This window comes from Cyprinus carpio, chromosome A15 (genome assembly GCF_018340385.1).
Source record: "Cyprinus carpio isolate SPL01 chromosome A15, ASM1834038v1, whole genome shotgun sequence".
Taxonomy (NCBI): Eukaryota; Metazoa; Chordata; class Actinopteri; order Cypriniformes; family Cyprinidae; genus Cyprinus; species Cyprinus carpio.
Window position 1 is genome coordinate 23,158,524 of NC_056586.1, and position 14,527 is coordinate 23,173,050.

Below are 14,527 nucleotides of genomic sequence, written 5' to 3' on the forward strand. Positions count from 1 at the left end.
TCAGCTGTTTGGACTCTCATTCTGACGGCACCCATTCACTGCAGAGCATCCACTGGTGAGCAAGTGATGCAATGCTACATTTCATTTGTAGGTCAACATTTCCATTAACTTTTTGACAAGCACACAATGTTGTGCTATTGAAACACACAGAAGCAGAGACCTAAAAGAGCAAAACATTTAAGCAAATAGCTGCATCTTTTATTTACAGGCCTCAAAACCGTTAACCTCAAATGCTTGAAATAAGTCAGAAGTGAAATGAGTAAGCTCGTCCTTCTGTTGTTTTGCTGATAAAGTGGTATTAAAATCCCCACAGAAGACTTTAGAATCAGTCAGAAGTGTGTGACTCAGGTTTTAAAGGTCATGACTGTAAATTTTCACTTCACTAAAGATCCGTCTCCAGGGGTTTGCATGTTTCTAATGCAGTTATTCTTTGGAGACATATTTGTTGAAAACATCATTAGAATTTAAATTCAACACAACACTTAAGCTCTGTAACGTGATGTATTTCTGACTTTGAGTAATTGTGTCTGTAAATGTGTGTGCATTACTAGATTATATGTATCTTACTTGTCCGTATGATGAATGGGTTTCTATTTGTGATCAATGTATGTGATTGAGTTAATGCGTGTTTTGTCTTTAGAGTTAATTATTGTGTGTGATAGAATCAATCGCGCATGTTTGCATGATGAAATGTGTTTTTGTTGGTGTGATGATAGTATCATTACATCTGCGCGCGCTCACTGGCATGTCATGTGACTCGTGTCATATGATCATCGCTGTATAAGGTCAGTAGCACGCAGCTGGTGAGTTTTAGTGCTGCAGGTGCGCGGAAGGACGAGAAGGACACGCGTTAGTTTCCTTGCGTCCGGTCAGTATTGAACCCCGCGCTGTCCCGTTACAAATCACCGCGATGCGCGCGCTCGCCCTCTTTGTTTTGTTGGCGTTTATCGGCGGGTCTGCGGCCGACACTCCGGCCAACTGCACCTATGAGGACCTGCTGGGCACCTGGATCTTCAGCGTATATAATGTGGGTCAAGACCGAACCATCAACTGCTCCAGCACAGGTCAGACCAGATCAGACCATCACGCGCTTTTGTCTTCCACACGGAAGTTCAGTCAGTGTGTTACTTTCGGTTTCATGCTGAGGTCTTCACCTAAAGATCTGTGCCTCTTTAATACAATCGACCTAATTCTAGGAGTAATTCTAAAATGATGCATTGAGGATGGCATTAAGATATACTTTGGGCTTTTTGTATAGCCTACTCTTAATAACGCTGGCACTGTGGTAGTACCATGGTGCAATGATTAGCATTTCCATTACACTTTGATTAATTATTTACCAAGCTACTGAATGATTACCATGTTCATATACAGTTACTCATAAAAACATTGATGTTGTCTGAGAGTACAGAAGTGTAAATATTATTGTGTATATGTTGGGTGTGTTTTTAAACCTAGATAACTGCCCACCAATGTTCCCTAAGAAGGCATCATGGGTGCATCTAAATATTCAAAAGCACATGATGTACAGAATGCAATCTACAAAGGAAGCTCTGTTAGTATTGCCGTAATACGTTGATATCTACCATGCTACTGAGTGACTGTCATGCTCATATACCATGGTATTTCCAAAGTAACTACTTTATACATTTGGCTTTTTGTATATTCTTAGCATTGACATTATACTTTAATATTTACCGTGCTCATATACCATGGTTTTTCAATGTTACTCAGAAACACGGTAGTACAATATTAATGTAGTGTAGTATTTTGTCAGTGTCCATTAAAGGATATTAATCGTAATTAACAATGTTACATTACTACTTTAATGCTGCCTGAGAGTACAGAAGTATCAACTTGATTCTCATTTTTGGTTAACATTGTTTCCTCTTCCTATCGTGTATGTTGTCTGTGTTTTAAAACCTAGTGAACTGCCTTCAAAGGCAGCACTTGTGAACATTCATAGCACACATGATGCAGAGGCAGGTTTTGAATTGCAGCCTTTGTGTTTGCATAACACCAAAGCTACTTCCTTAAGTTTCTAAATTAAACTTTGTTAACTTTTAAACAGGAAAGTCAGTGAAAACTGTGACTGTGGACCTGCAGAAGTTGTCTCTAGCGGTGGATGAGCTCGGTTACACTGGCTTCTTCACTCTCATCTATAACCAGGGCTTTGAAGTGGTGATCAATGACTACAAGTGGTTTGGGTTTTTCAAGGTAAGCATGACGAGACACTTTTAGTCTCGGGTGACAACACATGATGGGTCAGATGACTGAGGTTTCACAACAGAAGGGAAGTTCTGACATCAGCTCGCTGTTCTTTATCGTACTGAGATGTCTAGCTCAATAAACGTGATATGATTTTACATTTACATTTATGCATTTAGCAAACATTTTTTACCTAACATGTGTTCCTTGGGAATCGAACCCACAACCTTTTGAGCTGCTATCGCAATGCTCTACCACTGAGCCACAGGAACACATGCATTTTACACATGCAATCTCTAGGATCTGAGTTCTAGTGTTATTTTAGAATTTCGTAATGTTTGAAAGTAGCTTTTTTTAATATATATATAACTTTTTTTTTAAATATTTTTATTTCAATTACCAAAAACAGTTTTTGATAGTTTGTTATAGGGTTGTGCAAAAAATCGAATACGATTTTCATGCGCATCTCTTCAGTAAAGGCGCTCCTGTGATTAGTAGTATATCTCCAGCACGTGCGTTCAGATCAGGGTTGCCAGGTTTTCACAACAAATCCGGCCCAGTTGCTTGTCAAAACTAGTACAAAACTAGCCCAATCGCATTTCCAGGAGGTTGCCCGATAGAAAACTGCATCCCAGGGTTAAAATGTATGTTTTTCGGCAGGGTTCCCTTGGTAATACAGTATTCACATTTTAGGGGCTAAATATCACGTTATTGGCATTGGGGTCGCTTCAACCCACGGACATGAAAAACAACCACAGACTTGGCAACACTGGTTGGCATTTACTACACAGAGCCGTAATTCACTGACAGTCTACACAAAATCGATTTTAAAATGGCAGGCGATTCTTTGTCGATTTTGAAAGCGATTTTGTGTAGCTTGTCTGTGGACTACGGCTCTGTGTAGTAAATGCCGCTCCACCTCAACCAGTGTTGCCAAGTCTGCGGTTGTTTTTCATGTCCGCGGGGTGAAGCGACCCCAATACCAATAACGTGATATTTAGCCCCTAAAATGAGAATTTTACCAAGGGAACCATGCCAAAAACGTATATTTTAACCCCGGGATGCAATTTTTATCGGGGAACCTCCTGGAAACGCGATTGGGCTAGTTTTTGGACTAGTTTTGAGAAGCAACTGGGCAGGATTTGTTGTGAAAACCTGGCAACCCTGATCTGAATGCACGTGCTGGAGATATACTACTAATTACAGGAGCGTCTTTACTGATGAGATGCGCATGAAAATCGTATTCGATTTTTTGCACAGCCGTAGTTTAATAACACTGCTAAATTCAAACATTAAGAAGTCAAGAGAATAATTACTTTTGTCTTCATATACATATTTATGAACCATTTTATAACTACAAAAAACAAACTTTTTTTTTTTATATAGTTTTGCACATCCCTATTAATAAGGCTCACAATATGTTGCTGGGGAACCACATAAAATGTTTAAAATACTTAAAAGCAGTTAATTCATAATAATACATGTCTAAAAGAGGGTTAAATATTGTGCTTTAACAGTAACTTTATTGCACTGAGTATTTTTTATTTTTTATTTTTTTCCTCTCTCTTTGTGTCTAGTATTCTAAGCAGGGTTCAGAGGTGACCAGTTACTGCGATCAGACACTACCTGGTTGGGTTCATGATGTTTTGGGGAATAACTGGGCCTGTTTCACTGGGAAGAAGGTGCAGCCCATCCCACCTCGAATCGACCACAATCACATGCTTGGATTTGAACACAATCTGTAAGTGTGTCAGCAGTCTTTGTTTCTCTATTGTGATGCAATTGTTCTTTATCTTGCTGTATATCTTGATAAGGTCTTGTGTGATTTCATCAGCCTTGAATAGCTGATGTATTTATTGGTTTGTGTGGTAACAAACATCTTATGATCTCTAGGCTCATGAAGCTGCCATACACAAACAACATGGAGTTTGTGAATCAAATAAACTCTGTTCAGAAGTCCTGGAAAGCGACAACATACAGTCTCCATGAGACCTTCACCATACAGGATATGCTGAGAAGATCAGGAGGACATGCCTCTCGTATACCGCGGTACGCTTACTTTAATTGGTGCAGGCAGGGCTTTGTGTAAAAATAAATAACTGATGCCTTTAAAACTGAGTTTGGGCTCACAAATGTCTAGTGCAATTAATTTAGAAGCATCTTGCACTAAAAATAGAACCGTGTTGGCGATTTTTCATCTGCAGTATAATGTGTACTGAAAATTAAGAGCAGCAACATTTAGTTTATAAGTTTAAAATGGTCGATTGTGATGTCATGTTGGGTTTTTCCTCTCTCTCTCTCAGACGTGTCAGGCCTGTGATGGTTTCCGCAGACAGTAAGATGGCAGCCGGTCTTCCAGAACACTGGGACTGGAGAGACGTGAACGGACTCAGTTATGTTAGCCCTGTCCGCAACCAAGGTGTGTGTGTGTGTGTGTGGGCGTAAATAAGAGGAAATACTGCAACCAAACGGTTGCTTCAGTCTATGTCCTCTATTGCTCAGAGTTGAGTATGTGATTTCTATCAAAAACCCCTGGCAGTCCTGTACCACCTACAGTTGAGTCCTGGGAATAACTTCAATATGCTACTATTGATTGATTGTGTTCACTCTCCAATCCAGGAAGTGTGTGTGTTATTGATTAATGCAGCTTTTCTTACTATAGCACAGCCTGATAAATGATGCTAGAAACACTACCAAGAAATTTGACTTAATGCAGTATTTATTTTATTTTATTTATCTGATTCTGATTCTGATTGTATAATTGTATAATAATTGTGAAGTAAGGTTTCAATAGAAGAACCTCTGGATATTTAATATTAAACTTAATACAATTAATTAATATTTAATTTAATATTTATAGTTTATATTTATAATTTTTCTTTTTAAATTTTAATGTATAGTTTTAGTAACTTTTTTTTTCTTCTCATTTTTAGCAATTATAGTAATTCAACTTAAATGACAAAATTACAAATGTCTAAGTTTTTAATGGAATTTATTTTAATTTAAATATTTTTAATTCAGCTTTTTCAATTACCACAAATGATTTTTTTTTTTTTTTTTTTTTTTTTTTATGGCAAATGTGTGGTACATGCAGTAACTACATCTTGTTTTTAAATGCATTTCAGAATTAGCCATGTGTTCTAAGGATATTTTTGGGAAATGGATATTTTGGACTGAAGTGATTTGGTTTAAGATCTGTGGTCTCATATGCAAAGCCTCGTCATTAGTTTATCTATTTAAAGCCCTCTTATTTCTTTATCTTAAGATGTCTAATCATCAATGACTAAAGGTTCTAATCCCATTATGATTTTTTTTTTCCACTTGTACCTAAATCATACTACTCTTAGGTTTACAATCTAATCTTTCCTAGTCAGTCTTTTACTGTTGACGAGAAACACAAACTGATATCGTCTTGCTGGTTGCTTCTCTCTGAAATAAGTGTGAGATGATCATTTCTTCAAGCGATGGTCGACGTGTCTGGAGTGGCCCGTTGCTTTCAGAGCCTGATGGTGTCTCACTTTTGTTAAGAGCTCCTTCAGATGCTCAGGAGGCATTCGAGGAGGAAGGAGTGGGGATTAGAGGATGGATCTGTAGGACAAAGTAATGAGGTTGTAAATTGTCTTTTTTTTTTTTTTTTTTCATCTCTAAATGATTTCCTCTTCTTTCTTTCTCGCTCAATGCGGCAGCTGTTACTCTTTCGCTATTATGGGAATGCTTGAAGCACGAGTCCGAATCCAAACGAACAACACACAGCAGCCGGTGTTCAGTCCACAGCAAGTGGTGTCCTGCTCCCAGTATTCTCAAGGTAAAAGCACGTGTTGATGCACTGAAGCAAACGTTAAATATGACCCGTATCTGTGCTGAACTTCAGAGGACCGGTCTGCATATTTGCAGTTATAAAACCATGAATGTTTGCTTTTCCAGCACCCTTAGGATTATGGTTACACAATCCGATTGAGATCAGAATGGGTTCCTTGTGTAAATGTTTGACTTTGGTTCCTGTAGGTTTTATAACATCAAAAAGATTTATTTTTTTATGGATGCAAAATTGTATACATCTTTACATTTGTTAATTCATTATTAAAGCTTTTCACTGTAAATGTGTAAAGTTTCAGGATTAATTTTTTTCTAATTTTAAATGCATTTAAGTTAACTTTTCCTTTTATAAAACCTAATGGGACGGTGGATTGGGAGAGAAATGAAAGCATGTTAAAGGGATTGTTTATTATTACTAGTGAAATTATTATAGTTAACAGCAGTTTTAGCATATAAAATTGTTGCTAACAGTTTTGTATGTGTGTGTGTGTGTGTGTGTGTGTGTGTATATATGTATATGTATATGTTGCTACCAAAACAATTAGTTATAATTTTTCTGAGGTTGTAAGTTGTTCTGATTGAAGTCAGGCTAATTCATTTGTTCATTATTTGATTATAAATCTGTTGTTTATTATATAAATGAGTATATAAATATTGTAAATTATGTAGATTTTATGTATGTATGTAATATTTTATCTTTCAGTTATTTTGAGTACTTCGATTTAGACTAAAAGAAAATGAGAAGTGTTGCCTTGGGAACTAGCTGAAGTAGTTATTTTTATTTTTATTATTTTATTGTCAGTTAACATGTATTATCGGTTAACATTTATTTTAAGTATTGGAAAATGTCTTTACATTTAGGTACTGTTATAACCCTGGTTCTTCCCTTCTTTTTTCCACCATAAATTTTGCAATTAAATGGATGTTATAACGTTAACATTTTGGATTTTAGTGTCTGTATTTCAAATGATTTTGTTGTCTTTCATACAGGTTGTGATGGAGGTTTTCCATACCTGATTGGTAAATACATCCAGGACTTTGGCATTGTGGAGGAGGACTGTTTCCCGTATATCGGGGTTGATTCTCCCTGCAAAGTACCTGAGAAATGCGCAAGGTATTATGCCTCTGATTATCACTACGTGGGTGGGTTTTACGGCGGCTGCAGTGAGGCGACCATGATGCTGGAGCTGGTCAGGAACGGCCCCATGGGCGTGGCCCTGGAGGTGTACCCAGATTTCATGAACTACAAGGAGGGCATCTACCATCACACCGGCCTCCGTGACTCCAACAATCCGTTTGAGCTGACCAATCACGCCGTGCTGTTGGTGGGGTATGGGAAGTGCAATAAGACTGGCGAGAAGTACTGGATCGTGAAGAACAGCTGGGGAGCCGGATGGGGCGAGAATGGGTTTTTCAGAATCCGTCGTGGAACAGATGAATGCGCCATTGAGAGCATTGCTGTAGCTGCTACACCAATCGCCAAACTTTAGAGAGTGTAGACCGATTAATGATCAGGTGAAATATTTCAGAGTATTTTGATAATGGCAGTTCTGAAAATTGGAAATCAGTGCTGTTCTATTTTTTTAAACTTTGTTGCTAAGTTAAACTTCAAAAAAAAATTTAGTAAAAACTGTCTTTTCCCATGACCTCCAGCAGACAGGTTAAGTGATCAAAGAAGCCATAAAGATTGAACTTCACAATATTTCTCCCTTTCGGTTTCTTTTTGTAGCAAACAGTTTGAAAACGTGAAGTTTCAAATCAATAGAGACTTGTTTCACTCTCATTTCCCAATTCCTCATACATTACGAAACTTTAAACTAACTTCAGTTTGGCTTCAAGGTTCTTCTCTTTGGTCTCTAGAGAATTTATACATCTTCTGTGCCTTTTACTGCTTCTGTTTTTGGTGGGGCCATTTAGTTTCTGCCTCTTCAAGTTCCCCAGTTATCATCTTCCTCTGAGACACCTGTCCACCTGATTCAGCCGGTTATGTTCCTGTCTTGGGTCACCAACTCTTCCAATTGTTGCGGTCACCCAAAACCAACCCCACTTATGGTTTTAAATTGACCTAAAAATCTTAATTTGTTTTTTAAAACACAAAGTTGTCTTGTCCTTTTTTGTACTGTTCGTGTGGATTTCCACAAGGACTGTATGATCCAAAACAGCATTTCAAATATTTTTTTTCTTTTTTGTTTTTTTTTTCTTCTAGTTAGATCTGTGCTAATGAAAGTAGGGTGCCTTCAGGTCCTGCGATGTGCCTTAGCTGCTTAAAAATTTTTTTTTTTTTTTTTTAAGAAAAAAAAGGGATTTAAGATTTCCATTGATCCATGTGAGCTCTGAATGTCACATTTGTACTCTGCCACCTCAATTTTTACACCACTCTTTTAATTGGACATAAAGTTATTTTGTCAAGTTTCTCAGGAAAATCAGTACTTTTGGTTTAATGAACCACACTTTATCAATAGCAGTAGACTAAAGGGATGTGTATGTGTATTTTGAGTCCTTTGCCAACAGTTAAGCTGCTCAAGAATATTTGAATCCAATGGTTTTATCACAATCTCTGATTTTGGCTTTTTTTTTTTGTGCTCCTGTATACGTGTCATGATTTTAATAAAGTTGCTTTTTAAGGTACTTTTGACCTCCGGTGTACTTGACTTTTGTGTAGCCTAAGTGAAAAGTGCATGAAATCAAACTTGTATAAACCAGTTCTGTAAGTCAATTTTAGTTGGTTTTAACAATTCAGTTAGTTCAGAATCCAAGTGGGTTTCGGTCATTTGAGATGTAATGCTGTAGTTATGATAGAAATGTCAGTTGCTTCAGTGATCTCTGGGTACACCTTATTTAAAGCTTAAAGGAACCACTTACCACTTACAGATTTAACGTGGTATATTTTTACAGGGGTTCTCAAACTTTTTGGGACCCCCTCATAATTATAAACATGATTAAGCATATGCTTCTTGCAGTTTTTGCTCTCAGATGCCATCGTAACTTCCGGTTTAATTTTTGTAGAAGGTTTTTTTTTTCCCGTTTAGATTTTTCTGGACTTTGGTTTTAATAATTTAATTAAATTGTAGTAATCAGAAACCACATTGAAATAATAAAACACAAAATTTAACTATTTATTTATTTGTACAATAACAGAGCCCTATAAAATTCTATCCAATAAGAAATTCTGTGTTGCCCGTTTAAATTTTTTTCTGAATTTATGATTTAATGCAAATTTATAATCAAAAACAGTGGTAACAAGATGAAAGCGTCAAAACATTAACTTTCAAAATATAATCAAATGAAAATGCAACTATAACTTTCTTTTTTTTTTTGCCAACAAAGTGCTGCACAACAGGTTTTACTGTTAAAACTTTAACATGGAAGAGCATTTGTGATTATTCCTATAAAAATAAGTTATTATTATTATTATTATTACTTTGAGATGTACATTCTATTGTACAATAGTAATATATTTCTGTCAAAACACCTTCAAGTTTCAAACCGTACATCTATATTAACGGTTCTTCCCAAACACCAAATATCGTGTGTGGTGTGTGTGTGTGTGTGTGTGTGTGTGTGTGTGTGTGTGTGTGTGTGTGTGTGTGATAAATATGAGTAATTTCTCAAATTAAATTTGAATGGAATTGCTGGTGAAGTGACTCTCAGAGCAGTTCTGAAGATGAAGTTAATGTGTTAATGTCCTCATACAGTGAGATGACAGAAGCACCTCATGCAGACCTGAGATTATTTCGCGGACCCCTGTATTTTTAGGATAATCAGTGTAAACTTACAATAGGTCCTACACTTAAGTCCTTAAGACCTTTACCACTGTAACTGCTGAAGAAAACTTGTCAGTTGTTGAGGGCGTTGATCATGATAAATACATTCCACAGCGGTTGTATACTCTGGTACTCTTTGTTAGTGTTTAATCTAACTGTATAAATGATTTTTTTTCGCCAGCTGTGATTACCTTACCGATGATGAGGTTTCAACAGATGCTCAGCCCCTCCGTCTCCTCACGTCTCCGGTCTCATGCTCCACTGACGAGTCACAAGTTACGCTTTTCTCTCCGCGGGGCGTTTCTGTTCCTTCCCTCAGAGTCTGACCGCGGCTCCGTCTCACACAGACATGCAGAACCATCACCTGAAGGAGCACTTGTATAAAATCCTGGTGATCGGGGATCTGGGTGTGGGGAAAACCAGCATCATCAAGCGGTACGTGCACCAGAACTTCTCAGCGAACTACCGCGCGACGATCGGCGTGGATTTCGCGCTCAAAGTTCTCAACCTCGACCAGGAGACCGTTAGACTGCAACTCTGGGACATCGCCGGTAATTTACACACAAAAAGTTTTTATTTTTTATTACATACTTTTCCAAATAAACTCTTCTTCTGTGCCTAAGGTTTGTTTAAAATTAGTATAACAACAAGAAACGTAGCCTATTAATTTGTATATGTAGCCTTAGACATTGACCATGTGCGTATTTTTACGTTATTTTTTGTTTACTCAGTTTGTCAAAGTTCATAACTTGCATAATATTTGATAGATATAGATAGATAGATAGATAGATAGATAGATAGATAGATAGATAGATAGATAGATAGATTGATTATTCGATATTATTGCTGTCTGGTTCTCTTTTTAATAATAAAAACTACCAGAAAAGTCATTTCATGTAGAGTTTTGCACAATTTTATATATGTAAATTATATGTATAATTAATACAAAGGCTTTATATAACTTTCTTATGTTGTTATGTGGACCAAACGTACATCTAGTTACGAAGCCGCATTGTTTTACTCTCTCTTGAATAACGTTCCTCAGGCACGCGCGCTATGCGCGGTCATGTGTTCGTCTCTCATGTGAGGGAGATTTCCACCTCAAAAAAAAAACAAAAAAAAAAAGACAAGGAAAACAGGAACGTTGTTGTAAATAGATGAAATGAGCAGAGACATCAGACAGGAGCATGATTTGCCATTGTGAAGCCGTTCTCAAGAGAAAAAAACAAATCAACTCCATTACAGATGTATTTGGGCACTTAAAACGTTTACATGACTGAATGTCATTCCATTTGATATCAAAAAGCCATTTACTGTAAAGAAAGCATAATTTATTTGGTTTAGAATGGTTTCTAAACGTTCAAAAAAAAGTTTTTTTCTTGTTTATGCAAACAATTTTAGAATTTTGCAAACATTATGGAATGTTACTTTTCAATATTCTCCGAATATTCTGAAACAAATAGAAACATTTAAAAAACGTTCAACTACAGTGTCTCAAAAAAAAAAAAAAAACATTCCATGAACAATGTACAGATAATGGTTGTGCTAACATTTTTAGAATGTTATTAAAGGCCACATAATTTGAACAAAAGTTCTTGGAAGAACTTTATTCTTAACTTGGCTAGCTGGGTAGTTTCTCAGTCTCCACTCCGCTGCTCCTGTAACTTCTGACACTAATCCTGAGCACTGAGCTTTAAGTTTAACGGCGTGAGGCTGGAGCTCAGTGGAGTTGATCAGTATGAGCCGTTGGAATGTGCTTTTCCTCATTAACGATATCCAGGCTTTAGTTCGGACCCCTGGAAATGTGTACAAGAATCTCAAATTACGATCACATGGATCAGAGAAAAGAAAAAGCAAAGAGACTGAGGTTCTAGCGCATTCGCCCGAGGCTTCAGCTGAAGATAAACCTCTCATTGTTGTCTTTGAGTTCTGCTGTGATCATCATGAAGTCACGGTGAAATGTATGTATGTTCATGACCTATAGCTGGGATTTACACAAGACTTTATCTGTCATGCGGTTTGTTCTGATTCATTCTCTTCCGCAGGCCAGGAGCGTTTCGGGAACATGACGCGGGTGTATTATCGAGAGGCCATGGGAGCCTTCATTGTTTTCGACGTCACACGGCCGTCAACATTCGAGGCCGTGACCAAGTGGAAGGAGGATCTGGATGCCAAGCTGAGTTTATCCACCGGCAAACACGTGGCGGCCGTATTGCTCGCAAACAAGTGCGATCAGGGCAGAGACGTTCTCACCAACAATGGCATCAAGATGGAGCAGTTCTGCCAGGAGAACGGCTTCGTGGGATGGTTTGAAACTTCAGCTAAGGTACATCATGAATCATCTCAAATCATCATCAGAGTCTTCAGATATTCAAGATCAGTGTACACAGAGGTTAAAAGGTCACGTGAGAGGTCATGGTGAGGGTAAAGAGTAAATATGATAGGTTTGTGGTTTAATTGGTTGAAAGACTCATTTAACACACGACACACACTCATTCATGGAAGCTTCTCATTCGGACTCATTTCCACCATGAGATTAAAAAAAACACACATAAATGAGACTTTTTATCTCACAATACTGAGTTTATTCTCACAATTCTGACAAAAAAAAAAAAAAAAAAAAAAAAAACAATTGCAAAATGTTAAACTCGCAATTACAAGTCTATAAAACTTGCAATTGTGAGATACTGTATAAACTCACAATTCTGAGGGAAATAAATCTGATTTCAGATATAGAAAGTCTCAATTACTTTTTTATTTTTTATTCCATGGCAAAAAAAAAAAAAAATTATTGTGAGTTATAAATTTTGATGATAAAAGGCAGAATTGCATTATCTCGTAATTCTGAGATTTGTTTTCTTCACAATGAAAAGATTGCACAAAAAGTCAGAATTGTGAGATAGAAAGTCGCAATTAGCTTATTAATTTTTTATTTCATTTTTTTAACCAAAAGATTGCAATTCTGTCATCATTTACTTCCCCGGAAACTTGTGGTCAGACTCCTCAGATGACAACAAAGGTTAAAAGTCTCAAATCTAATTTATATTTATTCATGTTTATACTGTGTCGGTTACATATTTTTATGTTTTTGAAAGAAGTCTTTTCTGCTCACCAAGGCTGCATTTTTTTTTAAAATCAAAAATATTATTACAATTTAAAACAACTGTTTTCTATTATGAATATATTTTAAAATGTAATTTATCGCTGTGATCAAAGCTGAATTTTCAGCATCATTACTTCATTTGTAGTGAATCAGGTGTGTGAAGATGATTAGAGTTGACAAAACCGCTCACACTTTCTGCTGACTCACCCGTCCTTCGGCTACAGTATGTCATGAATATTCACGAGCTAATTAATGCAGTCACAGCCAGAGACGAGGTGTGTGAACACTGACAGGAAAGATCCTATCTCTCTCTCTCTCCAGGAGAATATTAATATAGATGAGGCCGCACACTGTCTGGTGAAGCACATTATAGCTAATGAGAATGATCTGCTGCAGTCAGAGGTCCCAGAAACCATCTCGCCGCAGCAGGAGTCCAGCCGCGGAGGAACCTGCTCGGCGTGTTTCAGGTCCTGAAGAAGATCTCCAGAGGGTCCCAGAGGAGCACTTCATTCAACCTCATCCTGGCTCTTTCAGGTCTTTCCATCACGTTTCGTCTCTTCTCATCTCGTTCACGTCTCCTCTCGTCTCTGTTTATCTGTGTCAGCGCCGCAGGGGCAACCCTGTCGCCTTGTCTCGGTTTCCATGGTAACAAGCCTTATCGAACACTCTGCAGAGCAGACATTTTTTAAGAGAAAGAGACAGTGGTGAGAAATCCATCTGCAGAACTTCACAAGAACTTCAGGTTCCTGCAGAATCAAAACCCCAAAAGGCCAATGCTGCATTTTACCGTCCATTCTTTCATTTTATTATCATTTTATTGACCTACTTTGCTGTTAATTCATAGTTTTACTTGCAAACAGAAATCGGCTGAATAAGCAAAACCAACAAATTAAAAACGTTATATTTTTGCCCTCTGAGCAAAGTGAAACTGAAAGTGAATTTTCCATAATTTTTTTCAAGTCAGCCGAAGTCATGCTGCTCATGATTTATTCAGGTATTAAAAGTATTGATGAATTTGAACATTTCCGGTACGTGCAGTTGCAGATTCTTCGAAAACAGGGTTTCTGAAAATAAATATAAGACTTTATAAAACCACGTAAAGGAAATTTAAAGAATAAAATGTAAGGAAAACAATGTCAGTATGGTGTCTAAATGTCTTGTATTCACAACACTTCAAACTCTGAAAATACAACTTTCAACAGATCTACATTACTTTATTCATTTCACAAAAAAAGTAGGGCTGTCAAATGATTAATCACGATTAATCACATCCAAAATAAAAGTTTTGTTTACATAATATATGTGTGTATACTGTGTATATTTATTATGTATATATAAATACACACACATGCATGTATATATTTAAGAAGAATATGTTATGTTTATATATATTAAATATATTTATATATAATATAAAATATAAGAATATAAATATATAAATGTATATACATGTAAATATTTTCTAAATATATAATTTATGTGTGTGTATTTATATATACATAATAAATATACACTGTACACATACATATATTATGTAAACAAAACTTTTATTTTGGATGTGATTAATCGTGATTAATCATTTGACAGCCCTAAAAAAAAGCTAAAGGTTTGAATAGATCTGCTCCTAAAACTTTTA

The 14,527-nt window shown here is 36.7% G+C and overlaps 2 protein-coding genes across 4 annotated transcripts; both read left to right on the plus strand.

Moving 5' to 3' along the window:
* Positions 1 to 753: 753 nt before the first annotated feature.
* On the plus strand, positions 754 to 8,652 carry ctsc (cathepsin C). 2 transcript variants are annotated; one of them, XM_042771592.1, is made up of 8 exons: positions 754 to 1,064; positions 2,072 to 2,217; positions 3,786 to 3,949; positions 4,102 to 4,257; positions 4,512 to 4,627; positions 5,737 to 5,808; positions 5,882 to 6,013; positions 7,015 to 8,652. In XM_042771592.1, exons 1-8 carry the CDS (start codon positions 911 to 913, stop codon positions 7,512 to 7,514), a joined length of 1,440 nt encoding a protein of 479 aa, XP_042627526.1. In that variant the 5' UTR covers positions 754 to 910; the 3' UTR covers positions 7,515 to 8,652. The 2 variants fall into 2 exon arrangements, with proteins under 2 accessions (XP_042627526.1, XP_042627527.1); XM_042771593.1 differs by lacking the exon at positions 5,737 to 5,808 and having other exon boundaries at positions 4,512 to 4,626; positions 5,881 to 6,013.
* A 986-nt stretch (positions 8,653 to 9,638) lies between these two features.
* LOC109104018 (ras-related protein Rab-38-like) lies at positions 9,639 to 14,112 on the plus strand. 2 transcript variants are annotated; one of them, XM_019117379.2, is made up of 3 exons: positions 9,639 to 10,339; positions 11,834 to 12,114; positions 13,213 to 14,109. In XM_019117379.2, the coding sequence occupies exons 1-3, from the start codon at positions 10,138 to 10,140 to the stop codon at positions 13,363 to 13,365; spliced, it is 636 nt and encodes a 211-aa protein (XP_018972924.1). In that variant the 5' UTR covers positions 9,639 to 10,137; the 3' UTR covers positions 13,366 to 14,109. The 2 variants fall into 2 exon arrangements, with proteins under 2 accessions (XP_018972924.1, XP_042627528.1); XM_042771594.1 differs by lacking the exon at positions 9,639 to 10,339 and adding an exon at positions 11,183 to 11,749 and having other exon boundaries at positions 13,213 to 14,112.
* The last annotated feature ends 415 nt before the right edge of the window (positions 14,113 to 14,527 follow it).

Excerpts from the sequence above, each read along its gene's own strand:
- ctsc (XM_042771592.1), top strand. The coding sequence starts at position 911 with ATGCGCGCGCTCGCCCTCTTTGTTTTGTTGGCGTTTATCGGCGGGTCT. Across the intron at positions 2,218-3,785 it reads AGTGGTTTGGGTTTTTCAAG|TATTCTAAGCAGGGTTCAGA; the intron begins GTAAGCATGACG and ends CTTTGTGTCTAG. Across the intron at positions 3,950-4,101 it reads CTTGGATTTGAACACAATCT|GCTCATGAAGCTGCCATACA; the intron begins GTAAGTGTGTCA and ends TATGATCTCTAG.
- LOC109104018 (XM_042771594.1), top strand. The coding sequence starts at position 11,527 with ATGAGCCGTTGGAATGTGCTTTTCCTCATTAACGATATCCAGGCTTTA. Across the intron at positions 11,750-11,833 it reads TCATGAAGTCACGGTGAAAT|GCCAGGAGCGTTTCGGGAAC; the intron begins GTATGTATGTTC and ends TCTCTTCCGCAG. Across the intron at positions 12,115-13,212 it reads GGTTTGAAACTTCAGCTAAG|GAGAATATTAATATAGATGA; the intron begins GTACATCATGAA and ends CTCTCTCTCCAG.